Raw genomic sequence first — 16,634 nt, forward strand, 5'->3', positions numbered from 1 at the left:
CCACAATATAATGGGAGACGCGGCCTAATTCACTGGCGTTCATGTTTTCCACTCAGTCTCGGCGTTGGAGTATCTTCTGGTACCACGAGGGTTCATTACCGCGAGCTTAACAAGGTCACTATTAAGAACAGATACCCACTCCCGAGGATTGATGATTTGTTTGACTAGCTGCAGGGTGCTCAGTTCTTTTCCAAGATTGACTTACGCTCCAGTTATCATAAGATTCGGGTCCAAGAGGAGGACATTCTGAAGACAGCTTTTCGGACGCGCTACGGTCATTTCGAGTTTCTGGTCATGTCTTTTGGGTTGACCAATGTGCCCGTCGTCTTCATGCAACTGATGATGAGGTCTTCCGGCCCTACCTCGACCAGTTTGTTGTAGTCTTCATCGATGATATTTTGGTGTATTCGAGGACCCGGGAGGACCATGTGATGCATTTGCAGATAGTGTTAGAGACCCTCCGTGCCCACCAGCTGTATGCGAAGCTGGAGAAGTGTGAGTTCTGGCAAGAGGAGGTGAAGTTCCTTGGTGACATGGTGATGAGGGAGGGTGTCGCTGTGGACTCCTCGAATATTGATGCAGTGCATCAGTGGGACTAGTCCACTAACGCGTCCGAGATCCGTAGTTTCCTTGGTCTAGCAGGATATTATCGGCGATTTATCAAGGGATTCCCTCGCATTGCAGCACCGTTGACTCGGTTGACATGGAAGGGCGCCGAGTTCGTCTGGAGTGACGCCTGCGAGGAGGCATTTGTAGAGTTGAAGGACCGCCTCATGTCCACTCCCGTCCTCACTCTTCCCTCTGGGAGTGATGGGTTTGTTGTGTTTACCGATGCCTCCAGAATTGGTTTGGGTGCTGTCCTGATGCAGCACGGGAAGCCAGTGGTGTATGCCTCGCACCAGCTCAAGGTCCATGAGCTGAACTACCCCACGCATGATCTGGATTTAGCAGCTGTTGTCTTCGCACTGAAGGCGCTGAGGCATTATCTCTATGGGGTTATGTTCGAGCTCTTTTCGGATCATAAGAGCCCGAAGTATTTGTTTTCGCAATTGGAGTTGAATATGCGATAGAGGCGATGGATGGAGCTCCTGAAGGATTATGATTTCGACCTCAAGTACCACCTGGGCAAGGCAAACGTGGTGGTGGACGCGCTCAGCCGTTAGCCATGTGGCCTAGTGGCGCAGATGATGGTTTGTGAATGGAAGATGCTAAGGATGTTGCAGTGTACAACTTCGAGTTTGGTATGTATTCTTCTATTGTTCAGCTATTGAGCTTGTCGATTTAACTCTCTTGTCACAAGGGTGATCGAGGCTCAGCAGACGGACGAGTCGCTATAGGAGTACCGAGCAGAGGCAGTATTCGTGGAGCAGTTAGACTGGTAGATTGGTTCCGACGGTGGACTTCGCTACAGAGGCCGATCGTGTGTTCCGGACGTGCCAGAGTTACATAGAGATCTGATGACCGAGGCACACCGATCGAGACTTACAATCCACCCGGGCTCCACGAAGATGTACAAAGATATGAGGAGGCAATATTTCTGGTCGGGGATGAAGTGCCAGATTGCTAGCTTTGTGGCCGAGTGTGACACATGCCAGCGTGTCAAGGCCGACCACCAATGGCCCCCTGGTTCCTTGCAGCCGTTGAGTGTTCCAGTGTGGAAGTGGGAGCATATGTTGACTGATTTCATTATGGGTTTGCCGAAGACTCGGCGTGGTCACGACGCCATCTAGGTTGTCGTCGATCGTCTGACAAAGTCGGCATATTTTATTCCGATTCGTGCGACCTGGACATTGGATCGGCTTGCAAAGGTATTCATTGAGGAGATAATGAGACTGCACGACATTCCGGTTTCGATCGTTTCTAGTTAAGACCTCAGATTTACGTCTCAGTTTTGGAGGAGCTTTCAGCAGGCGATGGCGTCTACTTTGCAGCTCATCACCGCTTATCATCCGCAGACGGATGGGCAGACCGAAATGGTCAATCAGATCCTAGAGGATATGCTCAGAGCTTGTGTGATTGACTTCGCGGGTAGCTGGGACAAGCATTTGCGCTTGGCTGAGTTCGCGTACAACAACAGTTACCAGGCGACCATTGGCATGACTCCTTTTGAGGCACTATATGGTTGACCGTGTAGATCTCCTAGTTGTTGGTTCGAGGTTGGAGAGCGTCGTCTCCTAGGTCCCGAGCTTGTGTATCAGTCATCAGAGGTCATCGACATCATTAGGAAGAGGATGCGCACAGCTCAGAGCCGGCAGAAGATTTTTGCTGATCGTTAGCGTCATCCTCTAGAGTTTGTAGTAGGGGACATGGTTATCTCAAGATCTCGCCCATGAAGAGCATGGTGCGGTTTAGAGCGAATCGCAAGCTTGCCCCGAGATTCATAGGACCTTTTGAGATTATCGGGCACGTGGGCGCCGTGGCCTACAGGCTCGCCTTACCTTTTGAGTTGTTCGGTATCCACAATGTGTTCCATGTATCAATGTTGGGAAGTGTGGGTCGGACATTATTCCGGTGATTGATTAATAGCCCCTTGAGGTCCGTAAGGATGCTTTTTATATTGAGTAGCCGATTCGCATCCTTGATCGGAAGGAGCAGGTTCTCCGGACCAAGGTCAATTCCCCAGGTGAAAGTTCAGTGGGGTCACCATTCCGAGGCCGAGGCATCCTGGGAGCGCGAGGCTGAGATTCAGGATCATTATCCCCATTTATTTGATGCTTGATTGATTGTATTACCTTCTCATATGATGATGATTGATATATATGATGATGCTTTTGCCTTTTTCCTTCATTTTGTCCTGGTTATGGTAAATTTAGAGGACGAAATTTTTTATTAGGAGGGAGAGCTGTGAGACCCTTAACCTTAGTATCCATTTTGTTCTGTCGGGTCCCGCGGTCCTACCGGTTGAATTCCGGCAACCCGCGACCTACGGTTTGCATTTGCGATGACCCTTTAAGTCCCATCATATAAACCTGACCCGAATTGACCCGAAACTAGCGCTATAGTGACTGCATTGTCACCGCGGTTCCAACGGCGCGTCTCATGTGACAATCCCAGTTGTACATCAAAAGATGTAGGCCGTGCTTGTTGTGGACCATTGATCGTGATTTGTGCGGCCCACCTAGGGTGTACACGTTTTCCTATGCATGACATCATCCTATGTTTCATAATTGCCTAGCTAGCCTAGGCCATAGGTCCATAGGTAGCATCTCATGATGAGTTCTCTTCTCTAGGCTACCACCTTTCCCTCTCCCATGGCAATCATGCCTTTTTCTCTATCCTAGGCTAGAAAAGTTTGAAATTTCTCTTCTCAAGGAGAGAAGAGCTATCATTTGCTTCTAGTTTTTAACAATTCATGATTACTCTCTCTAAAACCACCTATCCTAGTAACTTCCCTCTAATTTCTTCCCATTCTTTCTCCCTCATTTCTCACTCTCTCTAGCTAGAGGAACTTGGACGTCCCACCTTGATCTCCATTCTCCAGCCCCTTTTCTCTCTAAAATCTCCTCATCTAACCATCCACCTTCAATCTCAACTTTAAATCCTTGAAGCTTGAAGCATAGGAAGTCCCTTGGTAGAAGTTTGGTCAAGATCCATTGAGGTGGGTGTCTTTTAACCCAGGACTTCTTTCTTTCTTTCTTAGACATTCTCATCCCACCTTTAGGAGCTTGTGGGGCCCATCAAATGATGGTGGAGGCCCCCAAGTTTCCATGGATGAGGCCTATGGCCCATCCTTCTTGCATGCATGTTCCATAGATGGGGCCATTCTCCATGGACCCCATGATGGCTTTTTCCCTTTGATGCATGTCCTTGTGGGGTCATCTAGACCCTAAATCTTGGCGGGGATGGCATCCCCACCTTAGATTTGAATTTTTATTCCATGCATGTTTATGATCTATATTGTAAATGGATATAGTGGATAATGTGAATGTTTGTTATGAAGGGAGGGCCTCAATAGCGGCGGAGACCCTCTCTTGTGGCCGCATCTAAAATTTTCCTTTCCTCATTATTTGATTCCTGAAGTGTGTGGCCCACTTAGTGACCTTGCAATGTTCAGACTGTCCAAATATGGTGGATGCCTATTGCTGTCCACACTATGGACGTTGGTGTCCCATTCGCCCCATATGTGATGCATGCAATGGATTTTATGAAGGGGGTATGGCTTGGATATTTGTGGGGCCCACTAAGGTGGACCATAGCACAATTTTATGGGGTATTCCCTTTTTAATTAATAGTTTTGGGTAGTTTTATTCAGACATATATTGCTGTCCAGAAAATTTCTGGACTGATTTTGGACTGTTTTGAGCATGAATTATGGGGTGATTAGAGGGGTGTTTTACCCCCACTAATTTTTGGAGGTGTGGACCTCACCTAAAGGTGTACCAAATCCAACCTCCTTTTGCCCTTGTTTGAGCACCCAAAAGAATGGGCCAAGAGGGCTGGACGGTCCAGATTTTTTTGGACTATCCAGCCATTCTGCATGATCAAAAACTTAAAATATTAAATTGTTTTTGAAATAGTGGGCCACTTTTGTGGATCCCCCATATTTTCCCAATTTTTGGTGGACCTGGGCCCACTCTAATGAGGTGCACAAGTAGAGGGCAGCAACATATTTTCTGCAGCAGAAATTTCTCTGTACCTATTGCTGTCCACTTTTCAAAAATTGGTTAATCATGTGTGTATGGCTCCTAAATGTCCCTTTTTAGTGACCCACCTTGCTGGGACTCTCTCCATATGCATCAGGACATCCAGACCATTCATTTTGGGGGGCATATTTGTAGGGTCAGCAGCCCTGCTGGACGTCCCAAGTGGGGTTGACGTCCAGCATGGGCTGGCCGTCCCACCCCCCTTGAGTCCGCCATGATGTAATGTTTCATCCATCCGTTCATCCTTTTGGTATGGCCCACGTGGACGTGCCCACCCCCTGGTGTACATTCACACGTGGGGCCCACCTTGGTGTCCTTCTAGCCAGGCCGTCTGGGCCCTTGGACCACCCAACCATGTGGGACGCCCCAACATTTTGGGCTGCTGCTGGACTTGCAGTCCAGCAGCGGGCCCACTTGTTTTATGTGATGTATATCCACTCTCCATCTGGTGGGGCCCCCTGTGAGTATTGTTGGCTACCATGGGATTATTATTCACCCAGTTCCACCAAATTTCTGGACCTCAGCAGGCCCAGGAAGTTGGGTGGGCTGAAACTTCAGCAAGAGGCCTTAAAATACATTGTATGTGGCTGGAATTTTAAAGGATGTGGGGCCCACCATATTGAGAGACTTGTGTGTATGTTCCATGCCTTTATTCTTGAAAATTTTGGGCTTAATTAGTGCTCTTTGAGGCCCACTTTAGTTGGATTATGAGGACCCATTATAGACCAGATTTTTAAGACATCCAGCAGGCCCAGATTGGGCTGGGACGTCCAAGCTTGGCCCAGTTACATGAATGGGCTGTTTCCACTATTTTGCTGGACTTGTGGGCTGAATTATAAATGTGATTGGGTCCTTGATTGCCCACCAAAATTACCAGTTTTTGGGCTGATGTTGCAAAGCTTGTTTAACCCAACTTGACATGATTTTGCCTATGTATTTGGGCTTATTGGCTGCCCACTAAGTCCAACATAATGCATGGATTCGGTGGCCATTAAGACTTGGGCCATGACTCGCCTCTTTTGGCCTTTGTTGTTGTATGTAGGTTGGGCCATTTTCTTAAGGCCCATTATGTGGAATATATGTATGTGGCCACCCCTTACATTCTTATAGTGGATTTGGGCCCTAGGCCTTACTTATAGATAGATTATGGTTAGGCCGCCTTTGGGGGATAATGGTGATTAAATGTCCCCATTATGGACCCCTCTAGGCCCATTTGTTACGCTTATTCTCATCTAAGTGTGGTTGAATGTCCACCTTAGACCCTTAGGCCCGTCCTTATCTTTTAGGCCCATGATATTATTGCTTACTGGGCTACCCCAAACTATTAGGCCCCACTAGTAGTTGTACTCCTTTCATATCATGTAGAAATTGTCTAAGTACCTAGACCCCTCCTTGATTAAGAGGAGAGTATAACATCATCATACGGCGTACATAGCTTAATCCATGTTTCATCCCCATGTACACCTAGACCCGAGGAGAGTATATCTCATGGCATACTTAGTCATTTTCATGACTCATGAGCATCATATGTGTGCTTGGTAGATGGTTGCTTTGTCATGGCATTATGCCTCTGAGTAGGCTGTTATGGGACTCCCTGGGAGATGGGATTGCCCCTCTTGAGCGTGATGGATACGCAGGATCAATGCATGTTTGACTAGTGTGGTGCATGCATCTGGCATTGTTGTAGCACGTTGTTATTCGCCCTAGTTTCATCAAGGCCGTAGCCTCCACAGACACCTCATGGATGGCCGAGTTTTGGACACCGGAAATATTCATTGAGCACTGTAGGGGATGTAGGATGTCCTTGAGTGAAAGTCCCAGAACCTTCGTGGTACCAGGAGATGCTCCAACGCCGAAACCGAGTGGAAAACATGAGCACCGATGCCTTTACCATTAGGCCACGTCTCCCACTGTATCGTGGTCGGTTGGGAGGGGGCGTGGCCTTACCCACCTGAGTGAGGGGGCAATAGGTAGGCTGAGTTTGACCAGCTCGTAAATGGGTCCGCTACCGTCGTACCTTGTTGGTGTTGGCTGTCCACAGGCGGGTAACGAGGTCTCTTACGCTCGCTGGGCTATGCAACTAGGAGAGCGGCAGTTGGTAGGTAGTGTATTTGACCTCGGTGATTTCCTAGAGAGGAACTGTATTGATTTGTGGACTTGGTATAAGGATGAGCATGATCGCATTGCATATTGCATCTGGCACTTGGCTGTATAGCCTCGCATTGCACAACCTTGGATTGGCTGATGGTATCTTGCGTTGAGTTGCATAGCCCTTGATTGGTAGATGGTATTCCTGCCTTGCATTTGCTTAGCCTTGTGATGGCTAGTGGTATTTAAGGAGGGTGGGACGGCTAGCCCATGCTGGACGTCAACCCCACTTGGAACGTCCAGCAGGGCTGCTGGCCCAACAAATATGCCCCCCAAAATGAATGGTCTGGATGTCCTGATGCACATGGAGAGAGTCCTAGCAAGGTGGGTCACCAAAAAGGGACATTTAGGAGCCATACAATCATGATTAACCAATTTTTTAAAAGTGGACAGCAATAGTGATGTAGGACAATTAACCACTTGCTCTAAAAGCTCGAACTGTTAGAGTATGGAGAATTAATCCATTTATCTCATTGCCCAGGCCCCACGTCTCATGGGTTAGGCCCTCGGTCGAACCCTCCTCTTGGGCCCCAAATCATAAGGGTACCGCCTCACACGAGCCACCCGAGTCACACGGGTGGGGCCCGCATCTCACAAGCCACCCGCCTCACACAGGCCGCCCACCTCGAGTGTGCCCCTGCATCTCACAGGCCACCCCACTCGAGCCCGGTGTGAAAATGCCCCTCATTAATCACCCCCGGTGAGGAGTCTCGAACACGAGACCTCCCGCTCTGATACCAATTTGATGTAGGACAATTAACCACTTGCTCTAAAAGCTCGAACTGTTAGAGTATGGAGAAATAATCCATTTATCTCATTGCGCAGGCCCCACGTCTCATGGGTTAGGCCCTCGGTCGAACCCTCCTCGTGGGCCCCAAATCACAAGGGTACCGCCTCACACGAGCCACCCGAGTCACACGGGTGGGGCCCGCATCTCACAAGCCACCCGCCTCACACAGGCCGCCCACCCCGAGTGTGCCCCTGCATCTCACAGGCCACCCCACTCGAGCCCGGTGTGAAAATGCCCCTCATTAATCACCCCCGGTGAGGAGTCTCGAACACGAGACCTCCCTCTCTGATACCAATTCGATGTAGGACAATTAACCACTTGCTCTAAAAGCTCGAACTATTAGAGTATGGAGAAATAATCCATTTATCTCATTGCCCAGGCCCCACGTCTCATGGGTTAGGCCCTCGGTCGAACCCTCCTTGTGGGCCCCAAATCACATGGGTACCGCCTCACACGAGCCACCCGAGTCACACGGGTGGGGCCCGCATCTCACGAGCCACCTGCCTCACACAGGCCGCCCACCCCGAGTGTGCCCCTGCATCTCACAGGCCACCCCACTCGAGCCCGGTGTGAAAATGCCCCTCCATTAATCACCCCCGGTGAGGAGTCTCAAACACGAGACCTCCGGCTCTGATACCAATTTGATGTAGGACAATTAACCACTTGCTCTAAAAGCTCGAACTGTTAGAGTATGGAGAATTAATTCCTTTATCTCATTGACCAGGCCCCACATCTCATGGGTTAGGCTCTCGGTCGAACCCTCCTCGTGGGCCCCAAATCACATGGGTACAGCCTCACACAAGCCACCCGAGTCACACGGGTGGGGCCCGCATCTCACGAGCCACCTGCCACACATAGGCCGCCCACCCGAGTGTGCCCCTACATCTCACAGGCTACCCCACTCGAGCCCGGTATGAAAATGCCCTCGCATTAAATAGGTCCAGAGAAATTTCTGCTGCAGAAAATATGCTGCTGCCCTCTACTTGTGCCCCCATTAGAGTGGGCCTAGGTCTACCAAAAATTGGGAAAAATGGGGCCAATGTCCCCTAATATGTATACATTAAGGTGGGATCCACAAAAGTGAGCCACTATTTCAAAAACAATTTAACATTTTAAGTTTTTCATCATGCAGAATGACTGGATAGTCCAGAAAAATCTGGACTATCTAGCCCTCTTGGCCCATTCTTTTGGGTGCTCAAACAAGTGCAGATGGAGGTGGGATTTGGTACACCTTTAGGTGGGGTCCACACCTCCAGAAATAACCCAATAATGGGGGTAAAACACTCCTCTAATCACCCCATAATCCATGCTCAAAACAGTCCAAAATCAGTTCAGAAATTTTCTGGATAGCAATATATGTCTGAATAAAACTACCCAAAACTCTTAATTAAAAAGGGAAATACCCCATAAAATTGGTGCTATGGTCCACCTTAGTGGGCCCCACAATTATCCAGGCCATACCCCCTTCATAAAATCCATTGCATGCATCACATATGGGGTGAATGGGACACCAACGTCCATAGTGTGGACAGCAATAGGCGTCAACCATATTTGGACGGTCTGGACATTGCAAGGTCACTAAGTGGGCCACGCACTTCAGGAATCAGATAATGAGGAAAGGAAAAATTTAGATCTGGCCACAAGAGAGGGTCTCCGCCGCTATTGAGGCCCTCCCTTCATCACAAACATTCACATTATCCACTATATCCATTTACAATGTAAATCATAGACATGCATGAAATAAAAATTCAAATCTAAGGTGGGGATGCCATCCCCACTAAGATCTAGGGTCTAGATGACCCCACAAGGACATGCATCAAAGGGAAAAAGCCATGATGGGGTTCATGGAGAATGACCCCATCCATGGAACATGTATGCAAGAAGGATGGGCCATAGGCCTCATCCATGGAGACTTTGGGGCCTCCACCATCATTTGATGGGCCCACAAGCTCCTAAAGGCGGAATGAGAATGTCTAAGAAAGAAAAAAAGAAGTCCTAGGCTAAAAGACACCCACCTTAATGGATCTTGACCAAACTTCTACCAAGGAACTCCATATGCTTCAAGCTTCAAGGATCTAAGGTTGAGATTGAAGGTAGATGGTTAGATGAGGAGATTTTAGAGAGAAATGGGGCTGGAGAATGGGGAGCAAGGTGGGACGTCTAAGCTCCTCTAGCTAGAGAGAGTGAGAAATGAGGGAGAGAGGATGAGAAGAAATGGGAGGGAAGTTGCTAGGATAGGTGGTTTTAGGGAGAGTAATCATGAATTGTTAGAAACTAGAAGCAAATGATGACTCTTCTCTCCTTGAGAAGAGAAATTTCAGACTTTTCTAGCCTAGGATAGAGAAAAAGGCATGATTGCTATAGGAGAGAGGGAAAGGTGGTAGCTTAGAGAAGGGAACTCATCATGAGATGCTAGCTATGGACCTATGGCCTAGGTTAGCTAGGCAATTATGAAACATAGGATGATGTCATGCATGGGAAAACGTGTACACCCTAGTTGGGCCCCATAAATCACGATCAACGGTCCACAACAAGCACGACCTACATCTTTTGATGTACAACTCGAATTGCTGCACGAGACGCGGCGTTGGAACCGCGGCGACGATGCGGTCGCTATGGCGCTAGTTTCGGGTTGATCTGGGTCGGGTTTATATGATGGGATTTAAGGGTCATCGCAAATGCAAATCGTAGGTCGCGGGACGCCAGAATTCAACTGGTAGGACCGTGGGACCCGACGGAACAAAATGGATACTAAGGTTAAGGGTCTCACATCCAGAAATGTTGAATCATAGCTTTGAGTCTACAAGTGGTTCCTATAATTCTCTGCAAAGAACTAAAAGAAATGTAGAAGTTTAAATACAAGAAACCAGTATTTAAGCAATAATAAGAATAAACATGTACGATAGACTATTGAGTTGTAAGTTGTAACTGCGTTGTAAAACTTTCTAAACTCTTATACAAGGGAATGATGTTTTCGGAAATTCCTTGGTCGTGCTCCTTTTAAATGCCAACTTTTGCAATTTTTCTTCACTCAATTTTGATTGTGTATATTTTGGAGAGCACCTCAATGCCATGTGGCATGGCTTTAATATCAAAGAAACACTTCTAAAACCAAAACATATAACTGCTTTTGGGTTTTGCCTGAGGTATATGAACTGGATGGTTGACTCAGCCCAGGCTGAAGTTTAACATCCCGAACCTTGTTTAGGACTAGAAAACTTGACTACAGTTATGTCAGATGCCACTAGGGGTGGCAATGCGCTGGTTTGGGCAGGGCCAGGCTAGGCCTTGGCCCGTCCTGGCTCTTAAGACTGAAGGCCCATGCCCAGCAGTGGCTGGGCATAGCAGGCTCAAACCTGATCCCGTCAAAATTTGTTGGTCCTGGGCCTGACCTGACCCAACCTGTTCTGGCTCGAAAATTGATAAAATCCCTATTTCCTGTTTATTCCAAATCTATCCGTTGATCAAGTGGCCATACATGTACAAGGAAATAGACATTTTAGAGGAATAAAACCGACAGTCTACATTCAAGATGAATGCCTGAGGACTGGAATGGCATATCTGTAGGATAACTGAGGACTGGAATGCCATATTTGTAGGATTTAAGACATGCAAATATAAAGTTGGGTTAGGCCAGGCTGTGCTGCGTCAGGTTGGGCGAGCTCAAGCCCGATCCAAAAATTAATCTGGCCATGCATGTGAGGCCCAAGCTAGTAGGCCCGAGCCTGGCTCAAAGCTGAGTCAGGTGGGCTACCCAGCCCATTGCCACCCTTACATGCCACATCATTATTCTTAAATTTGGTTTGTAACTATAACCATTTTTAGCAATGCTACAATTTTTTTTTTTTTTTCTCTCACTTGTCTGAAAATGTTCCTCAGCTACTCTTATCCTATTGTTCCATTGTTCCTGTATTAAAATACTGTAGTTTCATTTCATTATATATCTTTGTATGAACCTTAGCGGTCCCTTTGTCAATAATTAATTGAATACTACACAGATAGTCATAGACAACGGATTATCAATTGGATAGACAACACGGGAGGGCATTGTGCCGCATTCGATTTCACAACGAAGGGTATTCTTCAGGTATCTAGCTGCAGAAAATCGTGATGATTCCAAAGGAATTTGAATTAGACTTTGTTTAGAAAAACATTAATATTCTACCAGCTGGTAAAACGATGAATTGTTTGTGGAAGACAGCTGAAAATGTATCTTTTCCCACAGGAAGCTGTTAAGGGAGAACTGTGGCGTTTGCGTGATCCTCAAGGAAAGCCCCCTGGTGTCATGGGTTGGTGGTCTTCAAGGGCTGTCACATTCATTGACAACCATGACACAGGGTCTACACAGGTATTAAAATTAGTTCCATGCTTATTTGCTTCAAGAGTTGCTTTAAAAATTCGATGAAACTGGCTTCCAGCAAGTTCCCATTCATTTATTAAGATGATCTATTTTTTTCTATTCAGTAGCTAAACAAAAAAATTCAGCATATTTTCTTGACAGAACTACACCACAGTTATAGTTCAAATCTTCTAGTACCTGTTAATTTCCTGTAATAATGTTGTTTTGTTCTTTCAGGCTCATTGGCCTTTCCCCTCTGGACACATTATGGAGGTATGAGTACTTTCTGATTACATTGTTTTTTCTATCTATTACATAATAATTAAATGGTTTGTTTCTTTTCCATTTAGTCACACGCTTCTCATCTTTATGGAACCTGCTTCTATTGTTCTTTGTTAATCTTTATTAATAAATAAATATTATTTTCCTTTCAAATTTATAGAAGTTGTGCCTTTGGCTTTTTTTTTTTTTCTCCTTTTCATTTTATTTTTAAGTTTGTTATGCAATCATATAACTTGTGGCTAATAATTTAGTAATTAACTTTTGTAAGCTTAATTTAATCATGATGGTTTGCAAAACTAGAGAAAGGTGTTCTAATTTTCAAATACAATGTATTGAAACTCATAGTTACTAAACTTTGCCTAGTGTGATGCCTCAGCTGGTCTCGGCACAGATGAAGGAGAGTTGATGTCTAGTAGGTAGCTGTCATTTAACTTTGCCAAGAGATCATGGGAATTCCTATTACAAGTGACTGGAGAAATAGGTTTAGTTAAACCAACCTCTAATATTTCGGGCAAGGCTTTGATGACAAGAATTATAGTTACTTTTGGAGTATTGTAGACACCCCTCCTAAAATGAGGACAAGCCACTCTTTGAGCTTCAGCTTGACTTTAATAATTTGTCTCCTATTGACTTAGAAATCATTGAAAATCCAAATGAGTCGAACTGGGAGCATACTCGGCACTTCCCGGAGACAACTAATGGACCTGATCGGCTAGCACTAAATTCAGTAGCGATTCGGTCACGGCCGTACATCTGAACTCCAAAACCCCGGAAACTCTCTGTACCTGGCAACTGATGTGCGAAAAAAGGATAAAATGATCTCTCTCTACCCATGGATCGCTCTCTGTACTACTTAATCATCCCGGATAATGGTGTGTTGAGGCGTGAGAGGTCATATCTTAAAGATTGAGAAAATTATGGTTATCCTTTTCCACAAAGTGGTCATGTTATTATTGAGAGCAAATTCTAATCAATCATGATGATTTATGATTCATTGGAAATGTGGGTAAATGATATTCTTAACAAACTTAAGTTTCCTCCAATCCGGGTATGATGAGGAAAGATCCGGCCCGTTTATCAAAACCACGCATTGTCGAGCGAACAAAGTCGTAAAAACTCTAGCCGCACTTTAAACTAGTCAAATGGGACCCGATTGAAGCGATTTTAGTTGCATTTTAAAGTTTATCGGGCGAAATTTCCAATGACCCTAAGGTCATTGAAAACATACCATCAGTCAAATTGCAGACAACTGATTTCATATACCGGACGGTCATACCTTTGGCAGGTCAAACGGGGTCCGATAAATTTGATTCTAGTCTTGTTAGGAAGCTTATCTGATTATCTTTCCAACGAGATTAAGATTATCGAAAACGGACAGACAACAAATAAGATATAAACGTTTAAATGGTTTGCATAAAAAGACAAAAACCAATATAACGATACACACACACACACGTAATGATTACATTTATATAAAATAAACATATATAAATAAAAATAATAATTATTACCTGTAGGGATGTCAGGAGTGAGAGAACAAAATGTTAATTTAATAATAAAAACCCTGTTATGCCAATAGGAGCCGTAAAAAATTGTGGCTCCCAGCACGCAGAGTCATCTACGATTACGACTATAAAGTTTATAAATAGACGCCTTCGCCACTTGTAAGAAGGGACAGATGCAGAGAGACAGAGGAACGAGGGAAGTGAGCCAAAGAGGGAGAAAACGAGAGAGAAATAAAGAGAGAGCGAGAGAGAAAAAAATAGAGAGCAGAAAGAGAGAAAATATATAGATGGTCCGAGGGTAGGAGTTCGCTAGGTGCTGCTCGATTGTCTTAAAGATTCCAATACGTTGACATGCTGTCTGATATATGATACAAAAACGGGCATTAAAGAAGTTGTTGAACCTAAGAATTTGTCTATATTTATTTAATTCGCATTCCACTCCACATATTCCAAGTGAATCAACTATATCCATATTTCCTTATATATCATTCTTCATTATTCTCTCTTCCATTTTCTCTTACTTTATTTGATTGCCTAGGATCTTAAATCATGCGAAGCAATGTTAGTTGGCATTTTATTTTATTCACTGCATTTTTACTTTATTTGCCAACCTAGGGCCAATTGGCTCTGCAATGTAAAACTAGATAGGTTTTTTTCTTTTTTCCGCCTGCCTGACCCTTATAGGTTTTGCGAAGCACGACCAAATATAAAAATGTTGAAACTCCGCTGAATCCTCAAAAATTGAAAAATCTTATGAAGTAGAGACTGCACATTGTGCGGGCGAAAAATGGTGCTTAATCCATTCCTTTTCCATCACCAAGTCCCTTACTTAGAATCTACGGTCACAGACCAACCGCGGGAATCACTTGAGTTAGGGAATCGTGAGATTCCCCGACCCTCAAGTGATTCTACGGTTTTTAGCCGACCGTAGATTTTAAGTTTCATTTGACTAGTGGCGATTCCGAATCAAATGCAATTTTACACCCGAGTGAAATAACATACTTTGGCTATAGTAACAAATCGATACCAAAGCAAGGAAGTGGGGGCACCGCTGCCACGTTTGCGCGTGGGGGGAGGCGTTCACAAGTATCAAACAATTATAGTTACTTTTGGAGTATCAAAATTTGGTCTCAAGAGGATATTATTACTGGAAGTATGCTTTAAGAAAACATGGCCGTTCCCTTGAATGAAGAACACCTTTACTGATCAATGGCTGACATAATTTAGATGGTGTGTAACAATAACATGACCTCAAATTTGATATTCCTAATATATGATTCTCTTTACTCATCTCTAGTAGATAATAGTAATGCACTTGGCATGTCTTCACATTGTGATAATTCTGAACCCGTAAAATGATATGGTCGCATGATACTTAGATATATGCTTAGTGTGTTGGTAATATTTCTAAATATCAGTTTTGGAATGTGACTCACGTAGGGATTGAAAGTGGTAAGACTTATCTAGACTTGGTCTAGTAGGGCTACTTGGTTCTTCACTACTGGAACCAAGCTAACTCGGTCAAGTAGACTTGTCTTTAGCCAATATTTTAAACGTTGTAGCAGTATCTAAAAGTTCACACGTGGTGTAATGGGATTACCATGGTCACTCTGTGGAAGCTATGCGGGGCTATGGAATGATGGCTATGTCCTTTTGGGGGGGTGGTTGGTGATTAGGACTAAATAAAATTTTCGCCCTTTCAAACCCAATTGCCTACTTAAGCAAATATGCAAATTATACGCTAAGCAAGGCAATGAACTTTAAGGCTTCCAAGCCAATAGAGGGTCCAATCACATAGATTACAAATGATAAGCCAATTAAGCAACTAGTTTATAAACTATAGTGTACATGTGTACGTGGGATGTGCTAACTATTAACTCGTAACATACGTCTAATCATGCATACATATAATTAAACATTCAATCACATAAGCATAATCAAATAAGTCCTCAAATAACAATCCCAATCACAAGCAGGTATAGTGGTTTGGTTTTCCTACTCTACTACCAGTGGACGCATTCAACCCACGAGTGTACCGGATTTCACTATAAGAAGTTTTAAATCAGGTGGACCTCTAACCTTTACAATGTTACACAAGGAGCAGCTCCCGCAAGAGATTTTGCGCGGTTTTTTATAGGTTCACCTTGAACCTCAATCCTACACAAGAACTTACTGACATACACTCTCGTCGGATGCTCCTGCAAGAGACTTTAGTTGGTTTTCCTTAGGCTAACCAACAACCTCGGTCCTAATCCAAGGACCTATGCTTACTCTTGCCGGAGGCTTCCATAGAGATTGACATGCAAACACTCGTGCCCGGTGGCCTACACAAGGACTTGATTTAGGTCCTACAGAAGAGCCAAGGTCCTACACAAGAACCTGGATTTAGGCCCTATATAAGAGCCAAGGTCCTACGCAAGAACCTAGTCGAGTTTGGCAGTTCAAATTCTGCACTCAATCCTACACAAGGAAGGAGTACACATAGACTCTACAATTGACAACTTGTCGGATTAAGCTCCTATTGTAGCGCCTTCTCGGGTTGCTTGATCGATGCTCTCCCGTGCTTTAATTAACTCCCTTTTGCTCCCCCGATCATGATGCCGATGCTTTGCTAAGACTTCTGCTCCAAAATCAAATACCTTGCATGTAGTACTTCGATGTGGTGACCAAGGTGATGAGAGGTTGGTTAAATCTTTTACAACTAATGAAAAGTTGTAATTTCTAGGGGATTCACCTAGATGGGTCTTCTAGAGGATTTAGATAATGGTATGCCTATAGAAGTTTAGTCTAATCTCTCGAAAATATTGGAGTTCAAGTACATTTTCAAGGTAGAGGTTGGAATCCTCATTAGAGTGTTAATATCAAGGAAGATAATTTACAATTCATTGGTTTAGAGGCTTGGGATGAAGGATATGATCATGGAATAT

At 44.8% G+C, this 16,634-nt stretch overlaps 1 protein-coding gene across 2 annotated transcripts in view; it reads left to right on the plus strand.

Moving 5' to 3' along the window:
- Window positions 1-16,634, plus strand: part of LOC131243231 (probable alpha-amylase 2) — a 62,870-nt gene that overhangs the window by 43,747 nt on the left and 2,489 nt on the right. For both annotated transcript variants that reach the window (XM_058242426.1, XM_058242425.1), the window contains exons 9-11: window positions 11,580-11,668; window positions 11,807-11,929; window positions 12,158-12,193. In XM_058242426.1, coding sequence (XP_058098409.1) covers window positions 11,580-11,668; window positions 11,807-11,929; window positions 12,158-12,193 — 248 coding nt within the window. The remainder of the gene's footprint in view (window positions 1-11,579; window positions 11,669-11,806; window positions 11,930-12,157; window positions 12,194-16,634) is intronic.

The sequence above is a fragment of the Magnolia sinica genome, chromosome 4 (assembly GCF_029962835.1).
Source record: "Magnolia sinica isolate HGM2019 chromosome 4, MsV1, whole genome shotgun sequence".
In the NCBI taxonomy this organism is placed as follows: Eukaryota; Viridiplantae; Streptophyta; class Magnoliopsida; order Magnoliales; family Magnoliaceae; genus Magnolia; species Magnolia sinica.